This window comes from Zosterops lateralis, assembly GCF_965231275.1.
Source record: "Zosterops lateralis genome assembly, chromosome: 22".
NCBI lineage: Eukaryota > Metazoa > Chordata > Aves > Passeriformes > Zosteropidae > Zosterops > Zosterops lateralis.
In genome coordinates, this window is record NC_139782.1 from 3,776,612 (window position 1) to 3,793,929 (window position 17,318).

General features: G+C 41.3%; 1 protein-coding gene across 1 annotated transcript; it reads left to right on the top strand.

Moving 5' to 3' along the window:
* Nucleotides 1-13,058: 13,058 nt before the first annotated feature.
* UTS2 (urotensin 2) lies at nucleotides 13,059-16,727 on the top strand (the record flags this gene model as incomplete). Its single annotated transcript, XM_083877040.1, has 4 exons — nucleotides 13,059-13,198; nucleotides 15,384-15,494; nucleotides 15,979-16,022; nucleotides 16,611-16,727. Exons 1-4 carry the CDS (start codon nucleotides 13,096-13,098, stop codon nucleotides 16,725-16,727), a joined length of 375 nt encoding a protein of 124 aa, XP_083733166.1. The 5' UTR covers nucleotides 13,059-13,095.
* Between the last annotated feature and the right edge of the window lie 591 nt (nucleotides 16,728-17,318).

Genomic DNA, 17,318 nt, shown 5'->3' on the forward strand with positions numbered 1-17,318 from the left:
AAAATGCGTGTTTGAGTCACGGCATTCACAACACCATTTTTAACCAGTTGCAAAACTCACATATTTTATTACTTCTAAATGTTATTCAAAAAATAGAATGAAATATGTGGGTTAAGGGTGATTTTCCCCTCTCTGATTTCAATGCAAGAGAAAATTATTTTGCACTTGAACAATGACACGCCGTCTCTTCAGCAGGTTACAATAGCAATGCAAGCCACAATTACACATTTTGGTAAACTTACGTACAAGTAGATATAAAATAGTGGGAAAATAAGTGCCATAAAAAGCCTGAATTGTGAAGTTTTCATCCCTAGCTCAAGTCTTCTCTCTGTTGGTACTTTCAACCATGAGAACTGAGTGACTCTTACGTCAGAATCACAAACTTGAAGGCATGAACAGGACACATGAAAAACCACCAAACTATTTATAAAGCTATCTCTTTATAAATCAGAGTGACCTTTGCATCATTGACTATATCTAGTCACTGTTGACTATATCTTAGAACAAGATAAAAAGGATAGTTGTGCTTGTCATTAATTTCTAGCTCAAACATAATTAACATAGAGAATTAAAAAACCTGTGTGTTCAATAAAAGCTCCCTGTGAAGCCAAGACACGTGGTCCATCAGCTATATTTCACAGCCCTGAAAAAAAGAGGTATTTTTTGGCAATGACAAATAGTTGATGGACCACGTGTATCTTGGAGCTTTTATTGAACACACAGGTTGTTCAGCACCTGCGGAACAGCTTGTTGTGGAGTTGTTGTTACAGAGAAGGGAGGTGGAGATTAGTGCTGTATGGAGGTGACCAGGTTGTTTATTCTACACCACACACATCATCCCTGGGGTGTGTTTTTTTGGGCAAGAAAAGCTGGGGGGGGGGGGGCTGGAACTGGAAGTTCACCACCTTGCCTCACTTGCCAGAGCAGAGGGACTGTCCTCAGTCAACTGTGGTGACCTCAGTTCCTCTGCTGCTTCCTCCTCCCGTTGTCTCTGGCCGAGGCTGTGGTGCTGAAGGGACAGCTTTGAGGTGCTGCTGAGCCAGCAGGGCCAGCTGGGACGAGGTCAGCACAGCAGCAGGGACATTCCCCCTCCCCAACAGTGGAGAAGTGGCAGCACGAGCAGCTGCAGAAGTGGCTACACAACTCTGATTTGAACAGAGCTCCTGGGGGTTGTTTGTCTCTGTTTTTTGTTGTTTTCAGGCTGGGGGGGGGGGGGGGGGCATTCATCATGAGAGCTCTCCTCCCCATATTGCCTTTATTTCCCAAATACTACATGGAACAGGATAGAGGAATGGTCAGGACAAAGGCATGACCAACAGGAAGCATCTGCAATCATGAGGTTTTTTTGTTCCCTATAGTGAATACCCTTTTGTGGTTAATACACCTTCTCTTTTGTGTATTTCTGCTATTAATACAGCTGTTATTGTGTGTCTCATTTCACTGCTCTCTGGTGCTAGCAAATTATTTCAAACCATAATCTCTCATTTATTGTCCCTCCTGCACTGGAAGGCATAGAGGAAAGAGTGGCTTATTTGGAGTTTAGTTCCTTGCTGGTGTTAAAATCAGCACAGCCATTCACATACCAGAAATGCAGATCAGTCCTACCCGGCTGGCCCAGATGACCCAGCACATCCTGGGCTGCACCAAAAGAGGAGCAGGCAGCAGGTCAGGGGAGGTGATTGTCCCCCTCCACTCTGCCCTTGAGACACCTCAGTGCTGTGTCCAAGTCTGGGCTCCTCAGCACAAGAAAAGCATGAAGCTGTTGGAGTAGGTCCAGAGGAGCCCAAAGATGCTCCAAGGGTAGCTCTGGTCTGGAGCCAGGCTGGGGGAACTGGGGGTTTTCACCTGGAGGAGAGAAGACTCCAGGGAGGCTGAAGCCTTTCAGTACTGAAAGGGAAGTTATAAAGACAAGGGAGAGGAACTTTGTACGCTGACAGTGATAGAACAAGGGGGAAGAGTTTTAAGCAAAAAGAGATTTAGATGAGGTGTTAAGAAAGAAATTCTTTACTTAAAAGAGTGGTGAGGTCCTGGGAGAGGTTGCCCAGAGAAGCTGTGGCTGCGCCATCCCTGGAATTGCTGAAGGCCAGGCTGGACAGGACTTGGAGCATCCTGAGCTATTGGTAAGATCCCTGCCCATGGCAGGGGAATAGAACTAGATGATTTTTAAGGTTCCTTCCAGTTCAAATCATTCTGTAATTCTATGGTAACTCTTTCAGTGTTCTCTGCTTTCTGTGCATGTCTCTCTTATTGACAGTCATTTAATTTATTATACAACAAGCAAAATGGAACTGGGAATGCCCTGATGGCTCTCAAGCAGCCCAGGTGGCTGAGGATGAGGTAACAGGCCAGATGCAAGCTTTTTGAATTTCCATTTGTTTTTCTTGGAAGTGAAAAAGTGTCCTCTTAGCCAGGCCATGCACAGAGTGATGTCAGCAGAGCTCTGAAGGAGGAAAATTCTCTTTAAAGGTAAGTATAAGCAGAGGAGCCTGCTGCATTTTTATTGTTTCCAGAACCAGCACCTGGCATAGTAAGTGGCATCAGTAATTAAAATCAGTTCATCACACACCTTGGCTTTGTAATTTCTTGCAAGAGTTGTGTGGCTAAGGAAAGTAGACGGTTCATAGCAAAAGGGTCTCTGTTTCTCACCTCCTGCTCACCTGTAGAAACAGGTGTTTCGGTGCCTAATACCTCTGGATGATAGAGACTCTGAAACTGTAGTGGCTCCTCTAAACATGCAAGCATCAGATAATTTTTTTAAAGCAGAATTTGATTTCTTGTTTTCAGTCTATCATAGGACAGAAGCACAGTCTGCTCTGACAGTCATTCTAATACTAACCCAGATGATGTAAAAACCTTCATAGGAGATGGTCCACCCTGATGAGATTTAACACACAGGAAACATGAACAGGCAGCTTGCACCACTTGACTTTTCGTCACCTGTTTAGGAGTCAAGGTAAGTTTCATTCTTAAAATTACACTAAGTCCTATTTTATTCCCAAGTGTCAGTTCCTCTCTCAGCCAAGAACAGGGAGGCCTCAGGGGCTGTAAGAAGGGGTTCTCCACCCCACAGGTTCTGTGTTAACTGTGCATCAGGAACAGAGAGCTGAGCACAACAGCCTTTGGATACTGTCACTGCCCTCACTGTAATAAGAAATTTTAATACAATCTACAACAAAAAATGGAATTTCCCTCTAACATCCATTTGGCAGAAGTTTGTTGTGATATTACCTACTGTGTTTCCTTTCATCCTCTACATCCTGGGTGCCTGCCAGGTCAAGCATCAGACTACACTGAACCAAAGTGGATTGTACCTTAACAAAAAGCACCACCTGAACACATTGTGAAACCAGAGAAGATCTCTCCTGTTCTAATCTATTTGTTTTAAGAAAATAAATCAAGTTTTATTTGATTTAGCAAATGGAAAATTGCATAGAAAGACACATACCTCAATTTAAGGATGACTTACCACATAGTGGACCTTAAATCTGTTACACCTACTCTCAGTTTACATAATCCAAACTGAAACAAGCCACTCAAAACTGAAATAAATTATCTGAGTTACCATTTGAGTCAGTTTTAAAACAAATCTTAGGTTACTTTAGCTCACTTTTCTTTCCCATACAAACACTTCAGCAGGTTTAAAACAAACCCAATTTTGGGGGAAAAAAAAAAAAAAAAAAAAAAAAAAAAAAAAAAAAAAAAAAAAAAAAAGAGGGTATGTGGAGAGGTAAAAAAGACAATGTACCTTTAGTTACAACACTACAGACTTGCAAAATATTTATATTTTAAAAATTCCTTCTAGTATTCACAGCATTGATATTTTGATACTGTCAATTCAGAACAAGCATAAACCATTTAACCTGAAGAGAACACTTAACAGGCCTGTAAGCAAACAAAAAGACAAAAAAGAAAAAACAAGGTATCACACTACTTTTAGTCGCCTTCAATACAAACTTTTGAGCTACTTTGAAAAAGAACACAATTCTAATGTAGATTTACATGCATATCTGAACCAGCATTTACTGGAGTATCTAAAGGATAATTTATTTTTGTTAAACTAAAATGCAAAACACAGTGAACAGGTATTTGAAAGAAGTGGTGGGAAAAATACATTATTGACTTCAGAGAAGCTGCACATTGCAGTTGTCTGATCAAGCTACAATCTCATCACAAGGGCAAAAAGACCCAAACCCCCACACCCCCATCAACATTATCAGTGTTACAAACACACCCAATAATGCAACTTTCTGACTTGCTGTGGCACACCTCAGCACATACATTACCTTAGAGAAGCAGAAGTTAAACACAGGAAATTCTTGATGGTTCCATCAAACTTAGGAGTTCTAATTAGAGAAAAGGAATCTGCTCTTCTTCCACTTGAGAGTTAAAGGGTTTAAGAGGCTGAACAGGCACTGTGCTCAGGGACCCAGTGGATGTGACAGTAACAAATTCTCCTGTCATTGCATCTCCCTGTGCACTCCTCAGTAGGGTGGGCTATGATCAGAGTACTTCTCACAGGGAACAGAGAGGCTGTAACATGTAACACTGTGTGCTTTCCTACAGTGATTAAATCTGCCTCAGGGAGTTACAGAACAGGGAAAAGATTTACTGTGCTGTGGCAGTACTAATTAGCTGACCTTATATAACTTTCTGCACCTTCTTCCAGTCATTCCTGAGGACACATAAAGAGAACATCATATAAATAAAACATGAATATGGTGGCAGAAACAAGCACTAAATGAAAGTAGCTTTGGAGGCTTCCCACTTTCTCTTATTTCCACATATGGTGATTGGCAGTGGATTATTTCTTTCTAAGCATAAATCCTGATTGTCTTGTAGAGGATTTTTAGAAAAGCTACAGGGGCACTGGGATGAGATAGTACATGGTCTAGGGTTTGTAAATACAACTCACTTCCTCAGCTGAAAAGGCCAAGAATAGAGCTGAGCAGTTACAAACAGCCAGAAACACCTCATCACCCTCTTCAGCCTTAGGAAGTAGACTGTCACAAGCACTAGTGGAGATATGGATGTCATGAGCAGGAACCACTGAATCATTTAGGTTGGAAAAAACCTTTAAGGTCATAAACAACATCTAAAAGCCAGTTGGAGTGTTCTTTGCAAAGATCTGCAGCAATTTTTCTCCTTCACCAGAATATAGTTCTGCACATTACAGGACAGGGGCTGCACAGCTGGAAGTAGGAGCATAAAGAGAAAATACAGGACTGTGCTAGAACAAGCTCATCAGATATATCCTTTCCTGGTGATACAGGTCCTACCTCTTCCAAGCACAGGGGGATCTTCCCTGTTTCCAGATGTGTGTGGAAGACTCTGCTCAGAAGCAACCTGTTGGTCCTGTCTGTTACAATCCTGACTCATAAAGATGCATTACATAGCAAAAGAATAAGAGCATCTAACTAAAGACTCACTGCTCTTCAGGACCCTCTTATATCATAAACACAGCTTGGGAATTGGAAAGAGGACTCTGATCCCATTACAGCAAGAAACATTCAACTTGTCACATCAAAAAACAAAGATGTGACATCTGCTTCTTCCACCTTTGTTAATTCCTACTCCTGTTGGTCACTCCCATTCCCAGGGACAGTTTTCTACCCCAGTCAAGATCAGTCAGTGATCACAAAGAAATCAGGTAACAATTGCAGGAGGAATTCTTTGCTAAACTGGAACTCAGCTCTTAAACAGTGAAGATCCTACACGGCTGACTGCCAAGGAACACACATTCATTTACAAAACAACCTTGAAAGAACTGTTTTAAACCTCAGGTTGCCCAGCGAGACCTACGCCAACCCTCCCCCGTTAAAAACACGTATTTGCCCTGAAATGTGAATCACTGAGCCTGCAGAGATTCCATTTAATTAATAAAAAAACCCTGATAGCGAAGGATTAAAGGGATTATGCAGCCAGAAAACACAGTAAAAAAATTAAAGTCTGCTTTTGTGAGCCATTCATTTACTGCCTACACTAAGTGGATGACAGCTAAATGCCAACAATTATTAACATTCCTCTTAATTAGTCAGTGGCTCCTGCCCACACACTGAACTTCTACAGAACTACCTGAAATTTGTCCTCTGATATCAGCTATGGATATTGGAGTGATAAGTAATCCTAAGCCTCTGTGATAAAAACAGGAAGACATGTGTACACGAAATGTGAAAAGCTAGATAGAATTTTTCTTTAAAAGGTGCATGGACACATCTGACAAAACTGTTTTGTTCTGTCACCACTGTAGATTAAAATCCTTATCCTCTAGCTCTTTCAGACAATGAAACAGGACAGGTAATAAAACAATGAACAGATAGTGAAATATTGTTAAGTTTCCAATAAAATTATTTATAGTAAGAAACTAATTAGTCAGAGCACCATGCAATTAACAGAGTAGTACTTAATGAAATAGTCTCAGGCAGGGAAATGTGGAAGGTGATTCTTATGCTTCTTCCATCTCTTGCAATTTGCTGCTTTATTGTTTCTGCACTTCTTCACTTTGGGCCAGAAACAGTACAAGACAACAGCCTGGCCTGTCCATTCCATTGTCCAAACTAGTAAGAAAAGAATCAGCAGTGGATTGCTGCTTCCCTTTTTGACATTAGTAGTACCAGCTTTTTAAAAAATTGCATTCATAGCCCTAGGAGACAGAAATCTTAAGCTGGAATTCATTCCTTTTAATCCTCAGCTGAATAGATGCCTGTGTAGGCAGCCTCCAGGACAATAATTTGTTTGGAAAACCCCTCAATACTCTACTTAAAAAATAATGAATGTCTAAGAACAGAATAAGAGTGAAAAATCTCATAGTATGCAGCAATCACACCTATCACTGCAGCAGGGATCAGCCTGATAATTTTTTATTACAACCTAAATTAAACCTCAAGAAGACTGTTATTGTTTTGAAAAGAAAAATACAGCATGGACTGCTTGTTGAGGAATACATTTAGTGCAGCCATGGGTGTGCAGCTGCAGTGTGAGCAGTAGGTTGAGCTCTGGATAGAGGGAGCCCAAGGCAAGAGGCAGGGAACTGGCACCAACCCTGTGCAGGTGACCAGACACCCAGAGGTGAGACAGGAGCTCAGGAGGAAGAGAGAGGAAAGGTAAATCAGTACATGAAATGGAACAAGCATAGGAAAGGACTAACACAGGGGCTGCTACATAAAAGCACTGTGAAGGCCAAAAGCCTGCATAAAATGCTTTAGCTCTGATTCCAGAGATTTAGATGACATAAAAAGATTCAAACGACTTTAAAAAGGCAGGTCTTCCAAGCTTCCTATGGTGAGAATAAGCCTCGATTGCTTCTAGAAAACCCAAGACAGCAAAGGCAATAGCAGAAGGAAGACCATGGCAGTAAAGGGGAAAGCAGAGCAGATCACACCACTCTTCATGCAGGACCCACTCCTGGATAACAACTCTGCCCTGACATGTCTGCTTTGCTTTGATCCACACATTGCTGGGCTGCTCCTTAGTGGGCTAAGCCTCCCAGACAGTTCCAGTGCCTGTAGTGATGTGACTCCTACCAGTGAAGCTATTCAAGAAAAAACAATGCCCAAGGAATACACTGTATGAGTACTTCCTCCACAGTAAGGAGTTTCTTGATCATACTAAATTGTTCTTCAAAAAACCAAATACGAGTCACTTAGCTGAGAAACGTGTGTGTGCAAGAAGGCAACAAAGATAAAACCTTTTTCAGAAGAGAAAAATAAGGAATAACCCAAACCCAACCAAACACAGCGACTGCCCTCAAATCCAACCACAAACACACTGACATCCCCAAACCCAAACACCAACCCCCAAACACACACTGACCCCTCACAAACTCAACCCAAACACACACAGACACCCCAACATAAATACACACACCCCTGACTCAAAACCCAAACACATAAACATGCTGACCCCCCCCAAGCACACCAACATTCCCAAACTTATATAACCTCCCAAAAACAACCACACCAACCTCCCCAACCCCAAAGACCCTGACCCTCCCAAACACAACCACAGCAACCTCCCCAAACCCAAACACACACAAACACACTGACCCTCCCAAAAACAAACATCCATCCCAAACCCAACAAACACAAAAACACACTGACCCCTAAACACACCAACACTCCCAAACCCCACCACATACACAAACACAGTGACCCTTCAAACACAAACACACCCTCAAACCCAAACACACCAACCTCCCCAAACCCACACAACACACAAACACACCAATCCCCCAAACCCAAACACATATCCCCAGCCCCACAAATCCAGCCAAGCACACACCAACCCTGGACCCTCCCCAAACCCACACCAAGGACACTGAGCCCACCTGTCCCTGTGTTCCCAACTTCTCTCTGCCCCCACACTCCCCACCTCAGGGAGGAGGGACTGGAGTGCTGGCTGGCTCAGAGCTGATTTGGACTACTCTGCATTATTGAAATATTTGTAAAGGTTTTATCTTGAAAATGTCTCACAACAGAGTTCTCTGTGACAAAGAAACCCAAATGGGACATTTTTACTGGTTCCAAGTGTAGCAGTGTTACAGAGACATGTGCACCGCCCATGAAATGAGCCCAAGGCTCCTGTTTGCTCTATAGCTGGGACTGATGAAATGAGAAGGATGGAAAGAGCTGACAAACTACCTGTGCCTTTCAGCAAGGCTGCTTTGTGCTCCTTTCTGTGATGAAAAATGAAATAAAGATGTTTTTATTTTGCTTTTTTTCCAGATCACAATTTCTTATTAGAGTTGAACAAGTTATTTGGGATACCTTGGGTAGCGGGTGAAAGGTACAGAGAAAGCCTTGCTCCAGATGTGTTCCTCTTCTTCTTTACACACTCTGCTGTCATAATTTCAGTTTTAATAATAAACTGTAATCGTGTAGTTAGTTCCATTACTTTTTTTTGTTTGTTTGTTTGTTTGTGAAAGAAACCTTATTTCAAGATCTGGTTTCTGCTCTTCTGTTTGTGGCTGTGTAACCCAAAATTCAATTCCCATAAGATATTGACGTGCTGGATTTCCAAGTCTCAGTCATGCCAGATTTACTTTCTCTCACCTCAAACAATGTGAAGGTTCAGGTTGGTAATTCTGCAGTGCTGAGAGGACAGGGGAACCAGGGACCAGCTTGTCAAGCTTCACTTGGAGAATATACCCAGACTACAGTGGGCCAGCTCAGCAGGGCCAGAGCAAGGGGGTTTTTTCCCCTCAGACTGGTGGAAACTATACTGCAAAGGAGCAGTGTTTTGGCAGCTGGGATCTCATGGTCAAGAATTTTTAGACCTTGCCAATTCTGTAGCGAAATAAAATATCTTCAGAGAGTCTGAAGGACCCATCCTCTTCATCACACAGGGGTGTGTGTCCAGGCCAGCACATACTCACCTACACACCTTGAAACCACCTGAGAATGAGACAGCCCAGATCAGAACCTCTCAGAGGTATTACAAAATATTGAAAGCAATTCTAGAGATTAAATACTCCTATGGATACCCAAATACCTCTTCTGTAGTGCTACCCCACATGTGCTGCATTACAGCTCACACACAGTGAACAGAGAAGCATCTTCAAAAAGAAAGTTAACAGCAGCTTATGGTTAGTTTTTCCCTTTGGTTTTCTTATTCTCCAGACAGGCTATTTTCAGCACACATTAAAAGACATAGTAAAAATAGAGCAATTTTATTTGGTAGCAGAAAAGAACCACCTTATTGCATACATGATTTCACAAAGTAGCTATGTCACTATGCAAAATAGATCTAATAATCATGTTATATAGCTGAATAATCAGCTAAAATGTTAAACTTTAGGTCAAAAAAAACCTTTTTAGGTGTTAATGAGAACAAATATCTTCAGCAGCAGCAAAGTAAAAACCCCCAAACCCCTATACAATAGACCTGACTAGAAAAATTATTGAGAGTGCAAATGTTTTTCCAGCCAACATGTATAACTCATTGAAACAACAAGTTAAAAATGGTAGTAAAATTCAAGGAAGGGATGGGTATTCATACAATAACAAACTCATCTGCAATTACAGTGCCAATACAAAATCATTCCACTGCACACCTCTCTTCTTGTAAACTAAATTGAAGCCAAAGTTTTCACTAGAATTATGTCCTCTGAAGAAGTCCCTCATACAAATGCTATTGGTAAATCACACCTGCTTGAATTCCTGGTTTTGCCAACAAACCAGGATTTTTTGTCACAATATTTGACTAATAACAACTCATGCTTGGTTGCCATAAAGCACTTAGCAACAGGAGAAAGAACTGTTGTATTATAGGTTACTTTTCATCCATACCATTTTACACAGAAGCAGATAATTTTTGGGGATGTTTTTGTTTGGTTTCATTGAGTTGTTTTGTTTTCCAAAGTCGTCTTGGCTTCACTAGCAACTTGTTGTTCATGAGCCATCATATTAAACTAGGAATCGTTGTTCTGATAATGAAGGATAATGGTTTATGATAGACATATATTTATTATATGTCTACTATATTATAAATAATTTATTATATATGGTATACATTAACATATATTTAATGCTTAGAATTTGCTCAGTAATTCATCTAACCCAACTACTGTCATTATCTACCTACTGCTGCCCTGAGGCACTTGAAAGACTAAAAAAGCATAAATAAGAACTTTGAAAACTTTCTGCACAAAACACTGCAGAAGAGTTTCAAATCAATTTCCAAGTTTTCCAAGTGCCATTCCCACTGACTTCCCCCTCCCAAGGATTTGGGGCTTTGTACCTTTGTTTAGGATGAGCTGTTTCTTTGCTTGGCACGATGACGTTGGCACTGCCACCCGAGGGAGGTGCCTTTGACATTTTGGGAGAGGAAAGAGTGTCTAAGTGACAACTCCAGACCTAAGCAGAGGCAATAAGCTGCAGGCAGGTTGCCCAACTCGAGCATGACGCACTTCATGATGGCTCTGAGAGGCTGAGTCTTCCTTGAGAAAAGACAAAGGACAGCAGCTGCTGGTAAGAAGGCTTCATTAGCTTTCCTTGGAGGATGCTTAGAGTGAATATTGATAATACCATTGTCATTGATAGTTCACTGAAGGAGAAGCATTTGTACAGAGCATCCAGCACCAAGTGAGATCATGCATCAAATCAGACCTAATTACTGTCTGCAGTTTTGGAACAAGGAGCTGCATGACTCAGATGAGGGGAGAGAATTCCTCTCTTGCTACTTATCTCTCTCATAGGGAAGCACAGGGAAAGGGGGATAAAACATACTAGGTTACTTCTGTAGAGAAATTCTTTTGTCATAAACATTCAGTTCAGCAAAGAGAAGCCCAGAAAAACAGGATTTGTAGTTCAGATACCTGAAGTGTATGTTCAGTAGTCAAGTCAAATACCAGCCCTCTTCTGTGCACACAAGGAAGTTTAGAGAAGTTTAGGCTGGCAGGACCTCTGCAGGTCCTTTCCCACTTCTCCCACACCTCATCTCACACTCAGACAGAGCATTTGAACTCCCAGGGGGATGCCAAGAGCCTCATCAAGCTTAGTTTTGAAATTCTGTCCCATTCCATCCTTGGATCTCTTCAAACCTGACTAGACACACTCTTGGACCAACTGTTCTGGCTGACCCTGCCTGGAGCAGGGGGATTAGATTATGAGATTTCCAGAGATGCTTTCTGACCTCAACCTCTTTTGGAGCCCACTGTATTTCTGGACACCCTGTTATCCCACCCAAGGGGTGCTCCCCCCGAGTCAGACCTGCACCAGAAATACTTCTGTTCCTCATGACTGATGTAGCCAATTGAAATTAGTCTTAGGAGTCACAAGAGGTACAATATAAAAAATTAATCTTTAATAGGAAATGCTAATAAAGGAAAAAGATGAGAAGCAGGTAAGTTCATGCCTTTTGTAACTTAAACTTACCACAAAATTCAGCACAAGGAAACAACTTTAGTAACATTAGTTGGATTTCATAGTAGTTTGAAGAGCATTTGAAGACAAAAATATTTGAGTAGAGAGGGAGCAAAGTAACAAACCTCAATTTGTTACAAACAGGCATTATCTTCTCACCATTAAAAGAATATTGCCACAAACTTAACTTTTTTTATTTTCAAGGCTCTATACAATTGAATATGACACTGCATAGGGAACAGAGATGAGGGACCAGTCCAGTCAGTCCTTGCTCTGTGATATGATAAATCAAATTGTGAGTAAAGAAGACGAAATTCTCTGAATGGAGGGAAACAAGGACTAAAGTGACAAGATTACATAAGGCAACTCCTTTGTTAGCACTAGGTAAAAGCAGAAGGCAAACAGGGGAAAAACTTTGCTAACATATTTAGAATTAAATAGTTAGTTCCAACTGAAAGAGAAGATAAGTGAAATGGAAAATGGTCTTCCAGTCTACTGAGGAACCTGTGTTTAATGTCAACCAAAGTATGTACCAAGAAGTCTCCAGATGGAAGCTGCACTTTCTCTGCTAGGACAGTTCTCTAGGACACCATTGGATGAGGTCTTCCCAAATAAACATATGTGAAATTCTGCAAGGGGGAGCGAAACAAATAAAAAAATTGAATTCTCCTAATATTATCTTTGTAAGTTAACAAGCTTTTCAAACTCCCTCTCTTTTTTACTTTTTTCTGGCACAACAAATACAACACAACACATTCATCCATCTCACAAAAGAGAGAGGGGGGGAAAAAAGTGCATTTCATATCAGATGCTTTGCGTCAGGACTGCAAAGGCTCATAAATCAGCTGTCTATTGCCCTGGTCATTCCAACCAACGTCTGACCCTTTTGTTAACTCATGATTTATAACTGAAAGTTACTTTTTTTTTAATGCCAGATTTATAAACTTTACTGTGCTCGGTTTGATATAATATCCATTTTGTACACCAAGCTATAAGACAGTAAATTTATTGTCTATGAACTGTTACCTTGAAAAATTACATCAATGCAAAGTGGTTTCCATTTAGAATCAATGGGCAATAAATTCATTGGATTTTTTTTTTGAAGGGGGGAGAGAACATGATGATATTTATGAGGTCATGAGTGGCTATATAATGGGAGAAACTGGGAGCTGAGGCTACAGTTAGGCAGGAGTTCTGACTTACAGGGTTAGACACAACAAGAAGCCCAACAGAAACGATGCATAAACTGATACTTTGCTGTCTCATCATCGTCAGCTTCTCCTGTCCTCTCTCGACTCTGCCCATCATTGATACCAGTGAGATGTCTTATCAACACCCAGGTAAGAGTCTTTTGATTTTAGTGGGTATCATGCAGGGGCTGGAGCAGTAAAGCAGAAAAGAAGCAGAAATGCTTTCCATGGGGCCTGTGGCTGTGCTGCTCAGCTCCTGGAAAAGCAGGAATGACTTCAGGACACCAGCAGGACAATGCACATTGTACTGGTCTTGTACAATGGGGAGTTTGGGTGCCCTACTCACCCTTGCTGCTTTGAGATCCAGGAAACAAAAGTATGCATTGAGGAGAAAAAGGTATCTGAGCCTTACAGCATTGAATGTGAGCTGGTATTGGGTGTCTGGGCATTCATAGTCATTGAATAACTTAAAGAAACTTGGCTGTGCATTCTCTCCTGTTTCCACCCTTCGAAATGAGCTATTTTGTGTTTAAAAAAGGGGAAACCTATTGCAAACATCAAGAACAGGCAAATCTCTCTCACAGTTCTGTGCACTGAGAATGCTATTTGTTTGCATCAATTCAGATGCCATTCAGCCCAGGGAAAGAATAAATCTTTGCTTGAGAAAATGATGCTTAAAGTTTGAAATGGCTCAGCAAAAATACACAGCAGAATCTAGAAGGTTAATGTCATCAGACCAGGCAGGTACTGGAAGACTTTCTGAAATGACTTCTGACAGAACAAGCAAACCAATCCAGAAGTTATTGCATAAAGCTGTCTATTAAAAAGTGGCTGTCCTTACCTGCTTTGCAACAGCTCTTGTGCTGGTTTAGAGGTATCAGCAGTCCTCAGTCTGCTTTGAAAATCTTGGGCTCACTAAGCCAGCATCTTCTCAAGCCTTCCACAATGTAATTTGCACTTACAGGTACCCCTGAGTCAATATGAGTAATATCTGTCACATCATAGCTGGCTCTAACCATTATTGCATTAGGCTCAAGACACTGTGCTCCTTAGATCTTCCTTGCTAATATAAAGAGTCTCTAGGAGTGAGAAGACAGAAGAGGAACTCTCTGAAAGAGGGTTGGTTTTCTTAGTTTTTTTTTTTTTTTTCTTTTAAATCTCAAAGCAAATTGAACTGCTAACACTGCTCTGGTTTAAAGAATAATCCATGGCCAGACATAGATTGTCTCCATGTAGCAATGGGAATTTTTTGTATTCTTATTCTGAGTCCTATAATGAAATCCCCGCTGTCCTGTGCAAATGTCCTTTTATGCAGTGAATAAACTAATAACAGGTATGTCCAAGGTCTTTAAGTTCCTGATATTTGTGCAAATCTTTGAAATGTTGAGAGATTATTTTCAGTTTATTTTCTTACATATCCATGTGAGGAGCTACAGTCACACCCATCCCTGCAGGCCAGAGCATCTGAAACTCCATAGGGTCACCTACAAGTACAATTACAAAATTATATTAATCTACACAAAGAGTGTTTAATAATGACACCCTCTGGTTGCCCACAGTTTTGGATGTTTGCTGTATATTAGCCAAGATGAAATTTACTGCTCAGATTACAAAAACCCAAGTTACCTGGAATATAGCACAGGGCTTCTGTTGGCAACCTGCCTCAGAATTATAATTCTTTATGCATAGACAAATTAATTCTATCAGCTGCCAGCAAGCTGTTGTGTTGGAAAAAGTAGTAACATCTGTACTGATACACACATTAAATGGGAGATGACTGAAACACATCAAGAAGCACAGCTGCCAAAATAAGTTGTAAGTTTTCCTACTTTTATTCCTGCCCTTCCACACCTTCTTTTGAATTTAGTAATTGCAAAACTGAACAGGTTAATAGGTCTTGAACAGGAAGTTTTGTCTTTATTCATAGGAAAGCTGCAGCATAGGAACTAGTTGATAAAAAAATGAACTAAAATAAAATTTTAAAACTTACATACAAGTCTGGGCTGTGTACTGGAAGGATGAGGTTGAGTACCTCAAGTGACAGGAGGGGCTGCTGTTGGTAAAAAACTTCTGTAACAAAACATCCACCAGAGAAATGAGAATCTGAGATTAACATCAGGAATGGATCTTTTCTCAAAGCTTTGCAAGGAAAGGAATGCAAAACGAACTATCCCTATTATAATAATTAAATAAGGATGGATGGTTGGTGCTTTCATGAAAATGTTCAACAGGTGGAGCCAACAGACCTGATCAGAAATCACCTGAGACAGTCTGAAACAGGGATGCAAAGCAAAAGACTCACCCTGTGCCTGTTTCTGTCATCTTCTGTTGGCAGCTGATGAAGATTCGAGGTTAAACCTGGAGAGGTTGGGCAGCCTTGGAAGCACCTCCCTGCTCCAGCTCCTGCCAGAGCTCCTGGGCACACTGGCTGAGGACAACAAAGCAGGTGAGGATTTACCACAGCAATGGGAGGGTGCCCATGTTTGCACCTCCAGCTTCCACAGATATCACACCCCAGCTCCCAGGTATTTGTTAAAATACAACGTTGTGCATAAGCAACAAACAGCTGTTAATTCAGTTAACTGGGACTTTGGGGAAACCTGCTGAGCAGCCGTGCCTGCAGCTCAACACCACCTCAGAAAGTCTCCAAATGAGTGCTGCAAAACTTCCAGAGAGCAAAACCAGAGTGAAGAGAGGCTTGGCCTAAGAGGAGCTGGCAGACAGAATAAAAGAGCAGTTTTATAAAACATCAATACTTGCAGAAAGTGCAGAATCAATAGCAATGGGTGGTTTGGGAAGCAATAAATGTTACCCTTGTACATTCCAGTCCAAGACCTCTGTCAGCTATAGCATTATGGCACATGAGAAGTACCTGCCTAAATCAAGATTTCTAAATGGTAAAACATTTCATTGTGTCTCCCCTCTAATAGGTCTTACCCCCAGCAACTACAACCCAGGGGAAAATATCAAAGAGGTAAGTAAATTACCATCTGTCTCTGAAACAAGGAAAGTAAGACTTTAAACTACACAGAATTACCAAGACACCATTTCAGACTTCACAAACAGTATAGACTAAAGCAGTATGCCACAGTGTTCTTGAAGCTGGAATCACTTAGCAGTTAAATAGGCAGGGGAGGGGGGAAAATGGAAAAGGAAAAAAGAGATTAAGTAATCCAGACCATTTAATTCTAAACCCTTCATTTAATTTTTTTTTTCCCCCTAGAAAAACAGCCAAGTAAAGACCAATTTCCAGTTTCATGACCCCAGGCACCAGTATTTCCTGCACCAGCACAGGCTACACAGTATTATCAGATTTGTTATGACCAACTCTGTACATGGAGAACATCACCCTTGTTCACTTCCTGCTGAATTAAATGTAAATGCAGAAGGCAGGGATGAGTTTTAGTACAACATCTAAAGCAGAGGTCACACTGGGCAGTCCCTTCCTTCCCCCAAGTCAGAACACACAGCACTGGGTGAAGAGGAAGGCTGAGGGCAGTGGGGACTGTACTTTCCCTGGGAACCACCCAGCAATAACCTCTCTGATGCTGTTTGATTTCAGACTCTCTATGGGAACCATCCTCGAATTGCTTTGCTGGGACGCTTCTTGACCAAGGACAGGAAACAGTACAAGAAACGTGGGAATCTTTCTGAGTGCTTCTGGAAATATTGTGTGTAAACAGGAAACTCCCTGACTGGTTGCATAATTTATACAGATATCTGAAAAAACATGTATATAGATTCGCTTGATTTAAAATGAGAATGAAGAAACATGAAGGCAGCGCCTAACTTGAGACTCTACTAAATTTCCATGTTAAAGTTTCCATGCTACTTGGAAATGAATAAATTCTTGATGTTTTGCAATTATGTTGTGCCCAATGTAGTAATTTCTTAGAGCTCAACACAACAGGAAGGAAGTAATGGGAGAAAGAGACAAATGCACAACACAAAGAGAACTTGGGCAGGGGAAGCAAAATTCCCATGGGGTTCTGTGAAAACTCCCAGAAGAGTTCAACTGTCCAAGTTGCCCAAGAATAGCCCAAGTCCAGAGGCAAGGGGACTTTCTCCTTTGTCACTTGATGTAGATTGGGGTGGCAGGAAGAAGGGTCATTGCTGCAGTCCCTAAAGATGTTGAACAGGTAAGGGATGGCAGCTTAACAATGCCCAGTCCCCTCCTGCCATCCCACAAAAACACAGCACACATCAGGATCAGGGCACCACAAAAACAATCAGCACATGTCAGGATCAAGCATCTCCTCCCACTCCTGCT